General features: G+C 35.6%; 1 protein-coding gene and 1 non-coding gene across 7 annotated transcripts in view; both read right to left on the reverse strand.

Moving 5' to 3' along the window:
• Positions 1-20,250, reverse strand: part of KTN1 (kinectin 1) — a 106,968-nt gene that overhangs the window by 39,446 nt on the left and 47,272 nt on the right. For all 6 annotated transcript variants that reach the window (XM_032875327.1, XM_032875323.1, XM_032875328.1 and 3 more), the window contains exons 8-18: positions 15,619-15,725; positions 14,668-14,800; positions 13,249-13,336; positions 9,938-10,104; positions 9,470-9,538; positions 7,964-8,001; positions 7,185-7,275; positions 6,761-6,829; positions 6,203-6,240; positions 5,970-6,051; positions 5,060-5,128 (exon numbers count right to left, since the gene is read on the reverse strand). In XM_032875327.1, the coding sequence (XP_032731218.1) occupies positions 5,060-5,128; positions 5,970-6,051; positions 6,203-6,240; positions 6,761-6,829; positions 7,185-7,275; positions 7,964-8,001; positions 9,470-9,538; positions 9,938-10,104; positions 13,249-13,336; positions 14,668-14,800; positions 15,619-15,725 (951 nt within the window). The remainder of the gene's footprint in view (positions 1-5,059; positions 5,129-5,969; positions 6,052-6,202; positions 6,241-6,760; positions 6,830-7,184; positions 7,276-7,963; positions 8,002-9,469; positions 9,539-9,937; positions 10,105-13,248; positions 13,337-14,667; positions 14,801-15,618; positions 15,726-20,250) is intronic.
• LOC116878152 lies at positions 1,446-1,609 on the reverse strand. Its single transcript, XR_004384784.1, has one exon. It is a non-coding gene; the product is annotated as a U1 spliceosomal RNA (small nuclear RNA).

Genomic DNA, 20,250 nt, shown 5'->3' on the forward strand with positions numbered 1-20,250 from the left:
CACCTAGACAAATATATACAATGTTTTAAAACTGATTGTAAGTTGCAGGAACAACACATGAATATATTCTCCTTGTAAAGCATTAAAACAGGACATGGAAGCTGACTCCCACTTTTAACTACTTCCCTTCCAGCATCTCTCCAGAAACACAAAAAGTCCCCACTGCTATAATTTATTTTGTGTCCAGAAGAGAGGCTTCCCCCTTAGCTCGTAAGCCTTCAGGCAGCTAAGTAGCCTACCAAAACAGACTTGAGGTGTTTTCTTTGAATATTTTTTCTGCCCATCCCATTCCTTATCTGTACTTTTCTAATTTTCTAGTTTCTTACTTTTCCCCCAATTCTATTATAACCCTTTTCACAAATACTATTAATTTTTCCATTGCCAAATCCAAGTCCTGAGACTCCACTTCTTATATATTTCTAAAATTAACCCCCTTTTCTTCAATGCCTTAGGTTAGACCCTTGGCTTCATCCATCTCAAATATCACAATACCACACTATACTTCTCTCTGCCTGTTGCCTACAAGGAGTATTTTGTGAGGGGCACAGGAAAAACTTCCCAATGGGAAAAATTTCCCTATCACCAGAAAGGAGACTGGAGTTGTCAAAAGTATAGTAAGTCAGGTTTATAAACTACAAATATAAATCATGCAGTAAGTTTACAAATTTTTCATCAAGATGGGTTTTTGTCCATCTTTATTTTTGATGATGGCCATCTCACGTAAGATTTAACAGGGGCACTTGGGAGGCTCAGTCAATTAAGCACTGGACTCCTGATTTCAGATCAGATCATGATCTCAGTTATGAGATCAGGCACCACATCCCAGCTTCATGCTGGGTGTGGACCTTGCTCTCTCCCCCCTTCCCCTACCACCTCCCCTCCCCCAACTCCCACCCAGCTAGAGTGCACACACACTTGCAGTCTTTAAAAAAAAAAAAAAAAAGATTAAACAAAAAATTTGTAACCGTATAGTGATGAATGTTAACTATTAACTGGACTTTTGCTGTGCTCACTTCACATTATCAACACATAAATCATTAGTCCTTCTGAAACTAATGTTATATGTCAATTATATCTCAATTAAAAAAAAGACAACACTATTAAGTTCAAGTTATCTAAACCTTAATCACTTATTGCATTATACCTTTAGTCCTACATACTCCTCCCCCATTCAAATTCAAATACCTCATTGTTACCAGAGTAATCTAAAATGCTAGACAAGACACTTACTCATCCTTGCAATTATCTTTCAGGGATTTACCAACATGCTAGATCAAGTTCATGGACCATACACAGCATACAAAGTCCTTCATGATTGGGCCATAGCCTCTCTTTCTCTACTCCTTACACTGCATCCTTTACACTTTCTACAACATGCCAATAAACTATGAATACACCAGTTTGGCCACACACTGCCATGACCCATGACTTTTTTTTTTTTTGAACAGGGGAAAGCGCAAACACAGTCCCCCACCACCACAAATTATGCAGTTGAGTTTCCCACATTTGGGGAAATCGCAGGAGTCAGCACATCCGGAGTGCAATGGATAAGCCTTGCCCTGGGAAAAACACCTTTGTGACCATAGTATCTCCCCTGCCAAGTAAGTATTAATACTGTATTCCCTGAGCTGGATTTCCCCTTAGCTATTGGGCAAAGTAATGGCTATTTTTCAAAATCAAGCCTTCTCTGTGGTGCCTCTTTACCCTCAGTGTCCTTCAGACAGAATTCATTATCTCTTCCTCCAACCCTGTACCACAATTAAAGAATTTTATTCATCATACTTTTCTGTGTTACACATCTATCTCCACACTAAAAGCCATATTCCTGAGGGTAGGAACCAAGTCTCATTCATCTCTGTAGCCTCAGCATGGAGCATAGTACCTAGCAGATACTCAATTCATAAACCTGAATAAAATTAATTTCCTTTAACAGAGATACACTTTAACATGTACTCTCGGTCATCAGCCTACCAAATATTCAATTGCAGAAAAGTGACCAGCTTAGCATCCATCCAACCTTTTTACTTTAAACATTACCAGCCTAACCCAATCCAATTTTATTCTCCCTAGACAATTTCCCAAACTACATTTAATACAATAAATTCTTCTGCAATAAAACAAACAGGCAACAGGGCAAAGAAGAAAGAATTTCCTACCCCTATAGTTTTTACTTAATAAAAATCTTCTAGAATAAGAATAAAAATGTTGCCCTTATGCTTTCAAAAAAAAAAAAATAACTCAGAACCTTGCTTCCCCAGAAGTTTTATTTTGAATAAATGAGATCCTAGTAAGTAACTGATTTATTTGCTTCATTAGGATTATCATATAGGCTTATATCAGCATGGAGCCTTGCCCTCTTTAGTGTATAAACAGTTTACCTTACCTGGTATTTGTTGTCTTTCTGTCTCCTACACCTGAAGAAACAACAACTTGGCACCATCACTGGTTTCTGTTTCAATAAGCTCAATCTTTTCCTCCCCGATAAAAATCCATGGAGCAAAAAGACTGAATTTTCTTTTTTTATATAACTAAACTGTTCATCTCTCAACTGTCACTTAGAATTCTGACTGCTGGATAGGAAGGGGTTAAAGAAAGGTGGAAATCAAAGAAATTAAGATTACACTAATCTTTATCTCTTCTTTCACTAGTGATAGCAATAAAAATGACCAGAGAAGAAGCCAAAGAGATGGTTCTTTGGTCTGCCAAGATGAGAAAGCTAAGTCACAACTACAACCAAAACACACCATCGTAGTTAACATGTTTTCTAAACTATTTTTTAAAAAGAGAACTTTAAGGAGAAGAAAAGTTCTAAGAATTACCAACTGGCAAATCTTAAATTAGTACCACAAAGTAAGTTTTCCCTGTCAAATTCTTTTTAAAAATGTAGCTATAAAATTTTGTTCTGTGGACTCTTCATTAAACTTCCTAAAACTATTCTTCATTCATTAAAACCTATCTCATGCAAAAAGTTGTTATTCTAATCGAATATCTACAAGTACATGGGAATCTTAGGAGTATCAGAAGGCTGATTTGGTTAAGGTAGAAATTAGAGGATTTTTTTTTTAAGAGTTTATTTATTTATTTGACAAACAGAGATCACAAGTAGGTAGAGAGGCAGGCGGAGAGAGAGAAGGAAGCAGGCTCCCCACTGAGCAGAGAGCCGGATGATGCAGGGCTCCATCCCAGGACCCTGGGATCATGACCTGAGCCGAAGGCAGAGGCTTCAACCCACGGAGCCACCCAGGTGTCCTGAGGGTTTTCTTTTTTAATATTAACTTCCACACATATGCTGGGGAATTTTATGTAAGCTATTAGAATGGCAATTCTTAAATCATCATCATATTCTCTTTAAGAAAAAGAAAAATTTAAAGCTATTGGTTTTGTTCCTGTCTAATGAGGCAGAACTAGAAGATTAAAAGATTCTAAAAGTTAAAAGATTTGTAAAGATTCCGGTTTTCTATTTAAATGTAAGAGTTACCAGCACCGTTATTACTAAAATTCCACAACAGAGTCATACATTTCTAGGCATTTGTTTTCCCTTTCATGAAGTTAATTTTAGGAAGTATTTAAAAGCTTATACACTGAAATAAGTTTTTCAGAATCTCTATAACCAACTCACAATTTAACATTCTGCTTTTCTGGGCAAGAGGTAACATAATCAAAAATTATCAATCACATTTTACCTCTTCCAAGTCATTAATGTTACATTTCCCCCCTGGTATTTTATGTAGCTACTAAAATTTTAAATGCTGCCAGCTAACCAGAGATTCTAAGATACATCCAGACTTCAGAGATGATAAACTGAGGGGGGAGAATTCTTACAACTGATGAAATGAAACTCTTATAAGCTATACGACAACAAAGGGAAATAAGATTTAACAGTAAGACTTAAATATTATTTTAGGATTACAGTGGCATTAAGTCATGTCCCCGCACTGCACTAAATATCATCAGTTTAGCATTACCTCCTCTACTGCCTTTTGTTTGCAAGGGTAAAGTATATACAAAATAATAAAGATTATGCAAGGCACTATCATATTTAAGAGGAAGAGAATAAGATTATTTCTTGAAAAGTGAACAGATATTAACAAATACTTCCACAGCATGTGGCTCGCCTGAAAAACAACTACTTATAACAATTTAATACCTCCACAATGTGAATTTTCAAATAAAAAATGAAAGCATATATCTTTGAAAGGAAGTGCTACCATTTGCAACTTACATTTCAGCTTCTAATACAAGTCCCTAAGTTTAACACTATTAGAGAAACATTCAAAGCTATTTTAATGTGTCATCTAATATCAAGAGTTTCTAGAGTATTTTTAAACCCTGGAATTTGAAGAGTTCTGTAGGAGAAAAGTCCAAAGGCAACTCTTAGGAATAGCCATAGAATGGACATTGCCTGGAGCTCCAGTTTATGAAGCCATGCATACTAAGGCCGCTACGGTTTTGATAGGTTGCTATAAATACAGAAGAGTCTGATGACAACAGGGGGTAAAGAGGAGATGAAAAAATAAATATTCTAAGGGAAAGGAACTGAGGTTTAAAATACCTGCTTAATGCCAACCACTAGGCTAAGCACTATACATAAAGGTCCCCATTTAAATCTAACAAGCTTATGATATAAATAAAATCTCAGTGTAAGAGACTTGGAATACAAGGTCTCAAAAAGGTTAAGCAATTTGATCAATATCACTCCGCTTTTAAGTGCTGGTAGCAGGTTTCAAACCCACTTTCTTTTTAAGAAACCATGCTGCCTTAGAAAAAAGGCTCCAAAAGTGTAAAGACTTTTATCCTGAGAACCGAACGTAAAATACTTTTTTTGTATTCTATGGAACTTTTTTTTAAGTGCTTATAACAGGAAGTTAGCATTAGCTTCCCCTCAAGAAGAAAAATATTTTTCTTAGACACTTGATAAGCACAAGGTGAACTGAAATGCAATGAAAAGATATACCCATAATTCAGCAAAACTCCTCAAAAATGAGGTGGTTATTATTTAAGAAGAATCAGATCTTGTTAATATTAGATATTTCTGCCTTACAATTCATTAAAGCCTTACCTGTTCAGAAACAAGAGTCTGTAGCTTCTGAACTTCTAACTGTAATGCTTTGTTTTGGTCATTTAGAATCTGAAGAAAAAAAAAATCTGAATTTACTGTTCTATTAAGAAAAGATAAAGCAATCATTTGAATAGGTTAAAAAAAAAAAATCAACCCCCCCCTCATTCAAACCCATATTAACCCAAATATACTTAAAGTGACAGGTGAATTATATACTGACATACAATGCAAATTTCATGTGGTTTCCATTTTTCATTTTCAATGAATATATTTCCAAAATATAAAAATACAGGACTAGTAAAAACCACTTGTACAATGATCTCTAAAACTAGTTTTAACTAAGCCTCCCAATTCAGTCATGTGGTTTATCCCAAAACAGAACAGTGTTAACACTGTGCTTAGAATTGTTTCATATGTATTTCAAAGAACTGAAACAGTCTATGCCAATGGATTCTGGGAAATCCTGCTTTCCTAAGTGAATATTTACAGGATTCCTATTAAACAAAAGCAAAAAAAAAAAAAAAAAAAAAAAAAGAGGAAGAAGAATACAAATCTCATACACATGAAGAGATGTACCCCAGCAGTCCGAATGCACTCCAACTCAAGCTGAGAGGCCATGACCAGAGAAACTAGCACTGAACTGACAATGGAGGCAATTAAAACTATCACAGACTACCAAATGAAAACCACAGTAGAGCAAAGACTGAGGCAAAACAAATTTCAAAAGTCTATTATAAGAACAGATAATCCAGGCAAAAAGTGTAACATTCATTGTCCGTATAATCCCCAAATAAACTACAGAAATATTGCTTCAGGGTGATTTCATATAAAAACTAGTACAATCAGATTCATTTCAACTGTAAACTTTAGTAGGTTGTTCTAAGCTCAGCTGACAAGCTTAATCACACACCTTAAATTCTTCCATTTTGTTTGAAATTTCACACTGTAGCTGTTCTTCAAGCAATCTTATTTGATCATCCTTAACATGAATACTATGAGAAAAAAAAAATCAATTAAAATAATTCACACAAAGGTTTACATAAATTATGTGCACAACTATCAGTTATGAGTAGCAATAATTTCTGCAACTATACTTAAACATAAATGTATGCACGGCTCCATGTATAGCAACGCTCTAATCACCTTTTTTGCATCTTCTCCAGTTCATGTGCAGCAGCAGCCTGTGTTTGGAATGGGATGAGAATTAAATCATTTCTTAGGAAGCACTCAAAACCATTCTTTCCCTTATTTTTATGTACTGAAAAGCTGCATTTCCGTATATTTGAAGTAAATGTTAAAGCAGTATCTACATATTTTTGTAATACTTTTTGCTGTCCAGTATTTTGTACTTCTCATTCATCAAATTTTATCCAAATGAAAGTATCCTTTTTTGATTAAATAGCAGAAGGCTAAAACAAATGAGCACATTAAGAATATTTTAAGATCTCCGAAGAATCCACTAAAAGTGATCAATTCATTTGATCAAACATGAGTTTCAGCATGAAAATAGTACTATCTAGGTGGGTTGTGATAGTCATGGTCAAATAGAAGAGGCTTTCAACAATATGCCATGTAACCAAACACAAATAACCATTACATTTACTATGTATATGAATGAAATTAGGGCTTGCAATTCCAATGGAAGTAAGTATAGACAAGGTCAAATTCTGACGTAAACGCTCAACAGCTATAAAGATCTACCTGTTCATTTGCCAGGGCCTGTAACTTTTGCACTTCAGCTTTTAATAAGAAATTCATATTCTGTATGTCCTAGAATAAGAAGGAAAAATAACATGTAAATATGCTTTGTAAAGCATCTCTTCTACCTAAGTAAAGGTCTCAAAGTAAAGGCCTCAAATCACAATTTCTTAAATAGGAAAAGGAAATCATCAATTCCTGTTATTTAGCATATTTCCCAAATTATTGTGAATTGTATCATATGAGAAAATCCTCCGAACTTCTTTTCTTGGAAGGCTAATGAGGATTTTGTAGCTTAATAAAGAGACAGACACTTTTTAAATGACTTTAGAGTATTTTCCATTTTTCATAGATGGTCATACTGATTACCATATCAGGATAATTCAATGCTTATAAAACAACTTGCCGTTTATCAGAATTACTGTACCTTAAGTTCCTCCTCTTTACTTGTTAAATGATCATGTTCATTTGCTAAAGAATCTTCAGTCTGTTTTATCTGCTTATCCTTTTCAGCAATCCTTTAACAGGAAGTACATTTTTATATTCAATAAACATTTCAATGTCAAGTCACAAATCGAAGGATTAAAAGCCTTAAATATGCTCACCCTTAGTTAAGTAGTTTCTCATGCATCTGTACCCTCCATTTCTGTAGCTCCTTTCAGTTTAGTAGTATCTATCATATATATTCTACAACTTCCTAAAATACATACCCCTGTTTTAAAACTTGAGGTAAAAGAAGTAATTTGCTTAAGCTCACAAACCTGGTAATGCCAAAGCCAGATTTTAGATCTTCTGAACTCAAGTGAGCCATGTCTATGCAAATTAAACAATACACTAAAAACAGAACCTTGTTTGGGGTATACCACCATATAGTTAAAATACAGAGTAGGTAATAACTACTTATGAGGCACAAAAACTAATTTACTTCCATTAATCTCAAATCACAATACTCTTTCACTGCTAAACCCCACATAAAAAAAAAGGTTCCCCAACTCTTTTTACGATGAAGACATAAAAACACAAAATGTGCAATGTTTAGGAACTCAACTCACTGAGGGAAGGGGGGAGAGCAAAAGTTGCTCCAGATCTAGGTAAGAGTATTTTCTGAACAAGTCAGAATATAAAGAAATCATAAGTTTTGATGGAACACGTATCATTTAGTGGTGACTAAGCAATTATAAGAGAAGTGTAGAAAGGCAGGCTTACACTTTATGTAACTCTTCTGCTAGGACTGAAGCAGAGGTCTAAGAAAGAAAAACAGTGTCAACATAAAAGCATTTAAGTCTAAAAGTTGTACAATAATCAAACAGCTTTAAAAATTAAAAGAAATTAATGTATATCAAGTTGTTAAGGCAGTATCTGGCCCATGATGAGTGTTCAATAAATAGTAGCTATTATTCTGAAAGCAACTTGATCACCAACAACCAGTATCAGGGAATTACATTGCATAAAGCAGTTCAAATGAAACAAACTGCCAGGCCTGGAAATTATATAACTGACAAGTAACAATATACAAGAAAAACACCTACAAAGGCCTCGTTTCATCTTTATCTTAGTAACAACTTCCAATAATGGAATGATACAGTTCATGATTAAGGTAACAATTAAGTCATTTAGTAATAACCATTCTCCTCTTTTTCAAAAACATACTTATAGCATTCTATATTTAATTCCTGATAAATTTTCTAGAGCTACCTCACAGCTAATAACTTAAGACTTTAATCCACTCTGAATTGATAATTCATATATACATGTACATTCACATATATACAAACAACCTCCTCTATAGTAAAAAATTCTTAGTTCATTTTTGATTACAGTTTCTACAAAGAAAACAACTAGAAACAAATATGTGCAATCTCAAAGTCGAGAATTTGAAATTGCCTGAACCTCAAAAACAAGTTTTTAATGTTAAAATTACTTTTTAAGGTAGAAAAAAACTAGTACTTTTTCTACAATTTTTAGAATTTTGAAGTTGAGGAATTGAAATGAACAGTACATGTTACAGAAATAAGTACTTAGAAGTTTTTCTTTTTTAATATTGTATTATAGATATATACACTTTAGACTATAACTATGTTAAAAAGCAATGTTGCCAAAGTATAACAGGTCTAACAATACAACTTGCAAAACTCTGGAAGGTGTCCCCACTTACTAAACAGAAGTTTTAAAGTGATCTTTTTGCACACATAATCTTTTTGCACAAAGTGATCTTTTTGCACACATTATGTATTAACATACTATATTATATTATTAACATACTGCTACCAACTAAGGGTATATAAAGTTTTCCCTTATGGCCAGTCAGTATTTAGTAAGCATTTTTAATACATAAACCACTATTCTAAACACCATTTGGGCAATTTCTTCTGTTCTGAGTCAAGATTATGAACGTTTCTTCCTCCTATGGTAAAAACTCTCCATTAGTTGGATTTGGACTTCTTTCTTGGTATTTTCCCACAACACTATATATATAATTATCAGAGTGTTGGGCTATCAGGACTATCAGTGTTGATTCACAGACTAGTTTCCCAACTACTAATCCAGTGCCTGGCACTCAACAGGCATTCAGACAATTAATTTAATGGCTAAGAATTATATTCTATTATATCATTATTAAATTATATGTATTTATATTATATATTGGTAATAATATGTTATCATTATTATAATACATATTAGTAACGACAAGCAATATGAAAGCACAATTACCTGGGCAGCTATCTGGGAATGGAATTGTTGAATTTGAGCTTTCAAAGCCTCGTTCTGCTCCAAAATATCCTTACATAAATAACAACCAAAAAGAAGAGGGGGGGGGAGGTGTGCTATTAACAAATATACCAATGTACATGAACTAAATGAGGTACAAACTTATGTTTATCTTTAAAAAGGCATTCTCAGATTCCAAAAGCCATAATTTTAACAACAATGACTAGGCACTATATTTTGAGAGTTGATATAGAAGGTAAATTAAGAATAGGTTGTGTTGTCCCTAATCTAACACAAAGAACTTAAGACTGAGTGAGGACATCTTTAAGCACATATTCAAACACACCATATTATGACAACTGCTCAAAGATTAAGTTATAATTATTCATCACCACTCCACAATTAGGATAAGGTAGATGGTCCTCTCTCTTCTACAGAGACACACATTTTCTCAAAAAGAGAATTAGATACCTGAACTTGCAGTTGTAAAGACTCTTCTTTGGTCACCCTTTTTTGCTCCGATTCCATTAACTGCATTAGTCTCTGCTCCAACTGTTGCTTTGATACCAAGGTGTCTGTGAGCTTACTATGCAGACTCTGTACTTCATTTTCTTTGGCCACAAATTTGCTCTGTAAATCTGTAACCAAACAGCATTTTACAAAGTTCTCTTCCTTTGCATGGTTACTACTATTCATCTTTAGCACAAGCATTATCTCCTCTAGAAGAAAACTCCTTGAATCTCTCCTCTTTTCCCCCACCTGCACATGGCTCCTCTGAGCACTCCAGGTTTACCTTTATCACAGAACCTGCCACACTATACTAATTCTTATCCTCACCTAGGAAGTACACTTTCTGAGATCAGAACTACCTTTTCTCTATATCCAGAGCAGTGCCCAAGGCTTGGTACACAACATATTCTCAAAAATGTGTTAAGTTAATAGTACATGAATGCTTAAAAGTGTTGTATCATGTCTTGAAAGCATTCTTTATATCCCCAGACACTTTAGTAAGTTATCTAGTGAATTTCTTATAAATTCCCTGTACTATCCTACCTAGAAAACAGACAAAGTTGTTGAGGGCTGACAAATGTCCTGGTGTAGAAGGAAGTACAACTTTTCTGTCTGCTTCTCTTATTAGCAATGACCCCAAAACAACAACAAAAAAATGAGAAACAAACACAAACTATCTTTGATGCAATCAGAAATGAATTAACTCCAAATCCAGAAATTAAGATAAAATGAATAGGGAAATAGATGATCACTAACATGGAAGGGGAAGGTGTCTGAAAAACCTGGAAAGTCTCAGGAAATGGAGGTACTAGGTATCATGAGAGCTACTTCTTGGCCCCACGAAATAAACAAGTTCACCACCACAACCACCATGGAAGAGAAGCAAATATAGGGAAAAAGAGAAAATGCAAGTGTGTGTGTGTGTGTGCGTGCGTGTATGTATGTATGTATGTATGTATATATATATACATATATATATATATATATATATTTTTTTTTTTTTAAGATTTTATTTGACAGAAACACAGTGACAGAGGGAGCACAGGCAGTTGGAGTGGGAGAGGGAGAAGCAGGCTTCCTGCCGAGCAGGGAACCTGATGTGGGGCTCAATCCCAGGACCCTGAGATCATGACCTGAGCCGAAGGCAGACACTTAACGACTGAGCCACCCAGGTGCCCACAAGTGTGTGTATATTTTAAAAGATGTTGCTGTCATAACAAGACACTAATAACAGAATGAAACAGAACTCAAAAAAGAACTTATAATTAAACATACTGGTCATATCCAGGATTAGAACTCAGAAGAGCATAATATTTCTTTACCAGCAATAGTGAAAGTTAGAACACTGAATTAATGCCTTCAAATTTCTGTGGGGAAAATTATGAATAACCTAGAACTCTCCATCCAATCAAACTCAAATCAAGCATGAAGACAGAAAAAATAAAAACATTTTCAGATATGCAAAGCCTTAACAAATGTACTTAGAGGCATGCCCTCATGGGACTAAAAGATATGCAATTAAATGAAGGAGGAAAACAAGAAAGATGGCATTAACATAGTATCCAGAATCCGGGTAGTCTCAGGAAGACAGCTATGGAGCCAACCTAGAAAACAAGTCCTGAAATAGGAAGACAGAGGACTCCAGAGGGATATCCCCAGGAAAATCTGAAAAGATTCTCTACTCCCTCATATGTTGAGAGACAGGCAGAGGAGAGAGGATAATAGTTTAACCATAGGTAAAATTTTAAATCATAAAATAAAAATCAAACAAGTTAAAAACATAAAGCAGTAATTAGTTCTAGAAAAGAAAACATCGTTCACAGGAAGAACTGCAGTTTTAATATTTATCTTGGCTCAGGACTAAGCTACACTGTTATAATGATGTCAACAATGAATACTGACATGATCAAGAAGTATGCGTAACCATGCTGGCAGAATGAGGGGAAGGTGGGAGGAATGGTGTGGGAGTTAAGACCTCATTTCCTATAATAAAAGTCAACAGATGCCTATTAAGGGAAAGCAGTAAACGTACAAATAATAAATGTATTTACAAATATGATGGAGAATACTAAAAGCAAAAATGATTGCTTCTGGTCAGAGTGAGGTTTTACGGTTTACAGTTACATAGTTTTAGAGAAATATATATAGTTTACAGCTCAATTCTTTTGTCAACATTCATATGTGCTTCATTGATGAAATGTAAAATGTAAATTAAAAAAATAAGCTAATGTATCTGAACATTGACATAAATTTTATATATAAAGAAAAAAGCCTTTAAGTATGTTGGGTATATTAAAATATTGAACCAAAGGGAAATATGGGAATGGAGGGATGGCAGGCATGGAGAATCAGAGGAAACCAAAGGTCTAAAAAGCCAAAACTGTATGATCTATCCTACTGTTTGGAACTATATTTTACTACACTGACTCTTACAGGAGAAAAGGAGTAACGGTGACAAATAATACACATAACACAAGCTCCATTATCCCCCAGATGGATTCATCAAATTAAGAATAAGTAATGAAAGTCAACATTTAAGTAGACTGTTTTAAGTCAGCCATTTGAAATGCTCTTTCTCTTCACAATACAGAAAGTGAGTCCTCCTTTACAAACAAAAAATAAAGAGGTAATCAAAGAACCAAAGGGAGTAACTACAGAAAGGAAACACACACAACTAGATTCCTATTACTCCATTATAAACTATAATTTCCTTTGCAATTTAATGCTTCAGGATAAAGCTAGTAGAGAATTTATTTTAGGAACTCTAACAACTCTTAAAAAAATAAAATACTCTGAAAGTGCAAAAGCTACTTTCAACGGCCTAAACAAAAAAGGTCAAATCACACTTTCTTCATACATAGAGGGGAGCAAATTTTTTTTTAATTAACATATAATGTATTATTTGCCCCAAGGGTACAGGTCTATGAATCATCAGGCTTACACAATTCACAGCACTAACCATAGCACATACCCTCACTAATGTCCATTACCCAGCCATCCCATCCCACCCACCCTCCTCTTCCCCAACAACCCTCAGTTTGTTTCCTGAGATTAAGAGTCTCATGGTTTGTCTCCCTCCTGGTCCCATCTTGTTTCATTTTTTCCCTCCCTACCCCCCCAACCCCCTGCCCTGCCTCTCAAAGTCCTCTTATCAGAGAGATCATATAATTGTCTTTCTCTGATTGACTTATTTCATTTAGCATAATACCAAGAGGGGAGCAAATGTAACCCAGGACTATATACCAAATTTACACGAATACCTCTCCCCTTACCTTGCTGTGCTGCCTCATGCTCTGCTGTTCTCTTCCTAATATAGCTTTGGACTTCTTCCCACCTTCTCTCAGCTTCTTGTAGTTGAACCTGGAAAAAGAGTAAGTTAGAATAATCACAGGATTTCAAATTAAAAAAAAAAACACAAAAAACATCCTCCTCTTTACTCTTGTCATAAAACTGCTTATCCCATCAGTCTCCTACATTAATAAAACAGGCAGGTATGTCCAGACTTAAAACATACAAAGATATCAGCTGCAGTCATTCTACCCTCCAATTTACAAAAACCAAATATTTGTGCAGGTAGGTCACTATAGCTACTACTATGTATATATCTGATCTATTTAGCTAAGATCTGTTTTCCATTTTTATTTTCTTCAGCTGATAGGCTTTCAAAAGACAGAATGGCATCTTTACTGCTAAATCCCAGGTACCTACTGGTACCTAAAATTCAAATTTTGAGGTCCAGCACAACACTTCAATGAAGACTATAGTCTTTAATATCATTTATCTCCTTATCCATATCCATACAGAACTGCCCTATTTCTAAGTGCCAGCAGTAAACAGACCAGCAAGATAAATTCTGAATAAAAGAAAGGATAATTATATTAATCTCCCAGAGGGACCATGAAAATGCCAAGAAAACAAACTTCCACCTTCAATTATTCTCAAAGTCCTTTTAACCCCTACCACTCTGAAACGGATATTAAGGTATGATTCTACCAATGACCTAGGTAGGAATCTAATACACTGGACTTACACAAATTGAAGTATGTGTTCAATAAATCCTCTCCCCAGTAAAAGGAGGAAAGGACAATTCTATTTATCACTCTACTCAATATGCATATGCTATAAGGTACAAAAGAAACAAATCTATTCCTCTGTAGCCTAAGCAACCCCATGCATGACTTCTCAACATGAGCTTCTTATGGTACTAAGTATCCTTCTGGTATCTTAAAAAACTGTGACTTTTTTTTTTTTTTTTCCCCTTAATACTATGGCTCAAGTGAAAGCTACTGGAGCAGTTCTTGGTCTTGTTGCAAAGGAAAATCATCTATTCCAATGCTGGAAGAAAAATATGCCCTACAGAACTTACTGAAAAATCCAAGTTATGGGTGATATATTAAAGGTAATTTTAACTACTTGATTTTTGCCTCACATGTGAACCCTAACCACCCAAAGAAATTGTATCTGTCAATCAGCAAATTTAATTTTTCATTTCTTCAGTCTTTAACTTCAGTCTCAAGCCTATATTCAATTCTCTTGTTACTACACATGCTTCTACACAGGCAGAGCACTTAAATTACAGGTTCCTTTAAACCTCAAACTGCATTTCTCAAACCTACATACATATTTAGGTCCCTGAATTGAATATCTACATTATTTATTAAATGATAACAAAAGGGATGGGACTAGATCACCTTCAGCTGAGTAACTGCTTGCTCAGCATTCTTCTTTTGGACCTCCTCTTGCTGTAGCTTTCCTGTTTTCTCCGTTAGCTCATTAACCAACCTAGCATAATCCTGGCGTAGTTTATTTAGTTCAGCAGACTGCCTGAAAACAGTAACTGGATTAGGAACCTTCTGTTATTACAAACACATAAAAAGAATAAACAAAACATATTTGATACCTGTTTTTCTGAGTAATTCCACTTACAGCCAGTCGAAAAGAAAATGTTTTACGTCTACTAATAATGAAGTTTGGCTGACTATAATTTGTGAATCATCCTGGTAATAATTACACAAATTCTAAAATCACCATAATCAAGAAAAATGGATGACCACATACTCATGAGCATAAGTCAACAGCGTCACCCTCAAAAGGGTGTTCTGAAAATCTACTGAAATCAGTCAGAGTGCTTATTATTCTTGTAACCATGCTACTAACTCTTCTCTAAGGCACAGTTTCTCAAAGTATAGATCAGGGCCAATTTCATGACTATCACAAGGACTAGGTCTTAATATGCAGATTCCTGGGCTCCACCTCAGAGCCACTGACTGAATCATAATCTTTTAGGGGTAAGACTCAAGAATATGCTTTTTTACTGAACATGCCAGATGCCTTTCTGAATAATGAAGCTTAAAAACTGCTGTTAAAGGGGACAGGTGTTTTAAAACTTAGAAATTCAGTTTCATATATTTGTAGACAATGTTGCACTGCTAGCACTGTGTTTATCACATAGTTTAGCTGAAGAGGATCTTTACATAACAAGAAAATTGTTTTAGAAAATTAATTCATTTTAGAAACAAATGTAAAACACAGAAGTCTAATCTATTATTATCAAACCCAATTTTGATGGTTCAAGAAAATATTCTGCCATTCAATGAAAATATTCTGCCATTCAATTAAAAATAAAGCATTTGGAAACATACTTGCTTTCTAGCTGGTTTGTAGTGTTGCTGACAGCATCTCTCAGTATACCATTCTCCTGTTTCAAGTGAGCTATCTCTGCCTCCATCTGCTCACGAACTTGCTGGAACTAAAAGTATTTTACAAACATAAGATTTACAAACAATGACTGCCAAAGCTAACTTAAAACATACTTCATTATAATGAGAATGTAAAAGGCATCAATAGAATGAAGTTTGGACCATCTTTCTCAAATAAATATAAACAAATTTAAAGGATGAATTACGTTTCTTTTTAATAATTATTTATTTATTTACTTGACAGAGAGAGATACAGCAAGAGAGGGAACACAAGCAGGGGGACTGGGAGAGGGAGAAGCAGGTTTCCGCTGAGCAGGGAGCCAGATGCGGGGCTCCATCCCAGGACCTCAGGATCATGAACTGAGCCGAAGGCAGCCCCTTAACAACTGAGCCACCCAGGCACCCCAAGGATGAATTACATTTTGATTGTGGTGAATGCAAAGTAAATACAAGCTGCCCCAACATTCAAGAATGCAAGTGGATGTTAGGGGATATCATACTGGAAATGATTAATACAAATAGAAATGTTGTTTTAGAAATAAAAGACTTAGAATTTCTTTCCTACCCAACAGACTCCTACAGAATAACCCTATCTTGATCCTTTATCAATTTTATGTTTGCAGTTTTTAATGAAAAGATTTTAGTAATCAAAAGTTTAAAAACTGAAAATATGTTTAACACATTCATATTATCACAAACTGAGCTATAACCAAATAGATGGCAAATTCATCATGCAAAAATCTATTCTCTAACATTCTGGCCTTTCAACCCACAGAATGGGAGAAGATATTTGCAAATGTCAGTACTGACAAAAGGCTGATATCCAGGATCTATAAAGAACTTCTCAAACTCCACACACACACACAAAACAGATAATCATGTCAAAAAATGGGCAGGAGACACAAACAGACACTTCCCCAATGAAGACATACAAATGGCTATCGGACACATGAAAAAATGTTCTTCATCACTAGCCATCAGGGAGATTCAAATCAAAACCACATTGAGATACCACCTTACACCAGTTAGAATGGCCAAAATTAGCAAGACAGGAAACAACGTGTGTTGGAGAGGATGTGGAGAAAGGGGAACCCTCTTACACTGTTGGTGGGAATGCAAGTTGGTGCAGCCAATTTGGAGAACAGTGTGGAGATTCCTTAAGAAATTAAAAATAGAACTTCCCTATGACCACACAATTGCACTACTGGGTATTAGCCCCAAAGATACAGATGTAGTGAAAAGAAGGGCCATCTGTACCCCAATGTTCATAGCAGCAATGGCCACAGTCGCTAAACTGTGGAAAGAGCCAAGATGCCCTTCAACGGATGAATGGATAAGGAAGATGTGGTCCATATACACTATGGAGTATTATGCCTCCATCAGAAAGGATGAATACCCAACTTTTGTAGCAACATGGACGGGACTGGAAGAGATTACGCTGAGTGAAATAAGTCAAGCAGAGAGAACCAATTATCACATGGTTTCACTTATTTGTGGAGCATAAGGGATAACATGGAGGACATGGGGAGATGGAAAGAAGGGAGTTGAGGAAAATTGGAGGGGGAGATGAACCACGAGAGAATATGGACTCTGAAAAACAATCTGAGGGTTATGAAGGGGCAGGGGGTGGGAAGTTGGGTGAACCTGGTGGTGGGTATTATAGAGGGCACATACTGCATGGAGCGCTGGGTGTGGTGAATAAACAATGAATTCTGGTACACTGAAAAGAAATTAAAAAATAAAAAATAAAAAATTCAGGCCTTTATTTCTTATTTCAGAATTACAGAACCAAGAGATAAAGAACACGAATCTCATATTCCTGTAAGCAAAGGTCTTATTTTAGAATGTGAAATAATCTTAATTTTAAGAAAACCTAATTGAGAGAAATTAAAGTATATGTATTTATCTTTCAGAGAACATATCACATAGAACCTATATCCTGGCTTCTAAAAAACAAAAAGAAAAAATAAATCACCTTCCACCCTCAATAAGAGTACTACAAATACCTGACTTAATAGTAAGTAGCAATTAAGAAGAAGAAAAAGAAAAGAAGAAAGAAAAAGAAAAAAATCATTTGAAACTAGGAAAATCAATTCTTTAATAACCCATTTATTAATGGGAAAGGATATCTCACACCACTCGGGGTTGAAAAGACAGAGGATCAGGTCAAGTGAAAGCAAAAAGCAGTGGATACTATAAGAACCTGACAACAGATTCATTCACTTCTTTTTTAGTGTTTTTCTGTGGAAAACACTGGGACTTTGATAGCTGTGAAGAATAAGATTTTTTAGCAGACTAGCAATGTGATCAAAATAATATCTAAGAAATAAATATCTGACAGTATTTACATGTTAGAATGGAAATGAGAGATTAAAAAGCCACTATAATTATTCCAGTATGAAATAATAAACTAAGGAAGTATCTAAGAACTGAATGCAAGAGTACCTTGAAATAAAGTATCTTAAAGATTTCAGAAAAAATTGTAAACCGGGCAAGAGAGAGAAACCAAAACGATTCAAGCCTGAGGATAATAATGCCTCGGATGTTGGAAAATGAGAATTTGATCAAAAGCAAGAGTCTGATCTTAGACATATGTTAAAATTGAGGTGATGACGAGAGCTTCCAAACTGAACCATCAGCTAGCAATGGAAAAAATTCAAAAAATCACTGGCCCACAAAGATCATATAGGCTAAATATTACACACCCAATAGATAAGCCAACACAAACCATATTCTTCAACAGTCTCTTCATCAATGATAAAAATGGTATTTCAATCTTAGAGAAAGAGAGAACCAACCAACCAACCAGACTTAATTGGAATCATGAAAACGAGTAACACATAGAAAAGACAGTAAGAACTGAACCTTCTGAAATGCTGAAAGAAGAGAGGTGGAAGTAAGACAAGAGACAAGTCACTTGGCCAAAACCTTAGGAGTCATCACCCTTCGTTATCAGCTCTCTCTCTCTTGCTCTCTCCTCCACTCCATCACTAAGCCCCATCTACTAACTCTTCTGCATCACTCAAACTCAACCCCTCATTGTCAACATCTGATTTTAGGCCCTTGTTCTCAGACCTGGATTCCTGCAAAAGCCTTGCAATTATCTCATTCCACTCTCCATACTGCTACCAGAGTAATAACTAAAAATACTAGTATAATCACACTGCTGAGTTCCATAAACTCTTTTAGTGGCTCCCCAGTCTTCAGGTATATAAGGCCCTTTAAGACAGGGCCTCTATTTACATCTCTAGATCTCTTCCTCACTCTACCCCTGATTTCCAAACACAACTTCTACTGCATTTCTTATGAACTGTTATCACCTGGCAACCTCTATCAAAAACACTTGGGATGCACTCATTAAAAAGCACCATCCTAAAGAACCTAGATGTCCATCAACAGATAAATGCATAAAGAAGATGTGGTATAGGGGCGCCTGGGTGGCTCAGTCGTTAAGCGTCTGCCTTCCGCTCGGGTCATGATCCCAGCATCCTGGGATCGAGCCCCATATCGGGCTCCCTGCTCAGCATTAAGACTGCTTCTCCCTCTCCCACTCCATCTGCTTCTATTCCTTCTCTCTCTGTCCTGTCAAATAAATAAATTTAAAAAAAAAAAGATGTGATATATATATATATATACACACATACATACATATATACATACAATGGAATACTATGCAGCCATCACAAGAAATGAAATCTTGCCATTTGCAATGACGTGGATGGAACTAGAGGGTATTATTCTGAGCGAAATAAGTCAATCAGAGAAAGACAATTATCATATGATCTCCCTGATATGAGGAATTTGAGAGGCAGGGCTAGGGGTTGTGGGGGGTAGGGAAGGAAAAAATGAAACAAGATGGGATTGGGAGGGAAACAAACCCTAAGAGACTCTTAATCTCACAAAATAAACTGAGGGTTGCCAGGGGGTGGGGGTGGGTGGTTGGGTTATGAACACTGGGAAGGTATGTGCTAAGGTGAGTGCTGTGAAGTCTGTAAAACTGGCGATTCACAGACCTGTACACCTGGGGCTAATAATACATTACATGTTAATAAAAAACTTTAAAAAGTTCCATCCTGGGCCCCAAAATAAGACTTACTGAACAATCACCTCTAGGGATGGGACTAAGGAATCACACCAGTAACTCACTGCCCATTTCTTCACTCTTTTACCTGATAATGCCTAATTGTTTTAAAACATTCAACATAGTCTGCATATCATTTCTAATAAGTCTTCCCTATAATCCTCCTCTCCCCTACTCCCCATCCCAATAGCTCCAAAGCATCCACTGCTTACTTCTACAGTAATCCCCCCCATCCACAGGTAGTACCTTCCAAGATCCCCACGTAGATGCCTGAAGCTGCAGAGTACTAAACCATGGGTATACTATGTCTTTTCCCTATACATACATACATATCACGAACTTTAATTTATAAATTAGGCACAGTTAAGAGATTAGTAACTAAAAACAGAAGTGCAACAATACACTGTAATAAAAGTTACATGAAGGTGATCTCTCTCTCTCCAATATATTACACCACATTCACCCTTCTTGTGATGATGTGAGATAGTAAATGC

Source organism: Lontra canadensis, unplaced genomic scaffold, assembly GCF_010015895.1.
Source record: "Lontra canadensis isolate GAN:19392208 unplaced genomic scaffold, GSC_riverotter_1.0 scaffold55, whole genome shotgun sequence".
NCBI lineage: Eukaryota > Metazoa > Chordata > Mammalia > Carnivora > Mustelidae > Lontra > Lontra canadensis.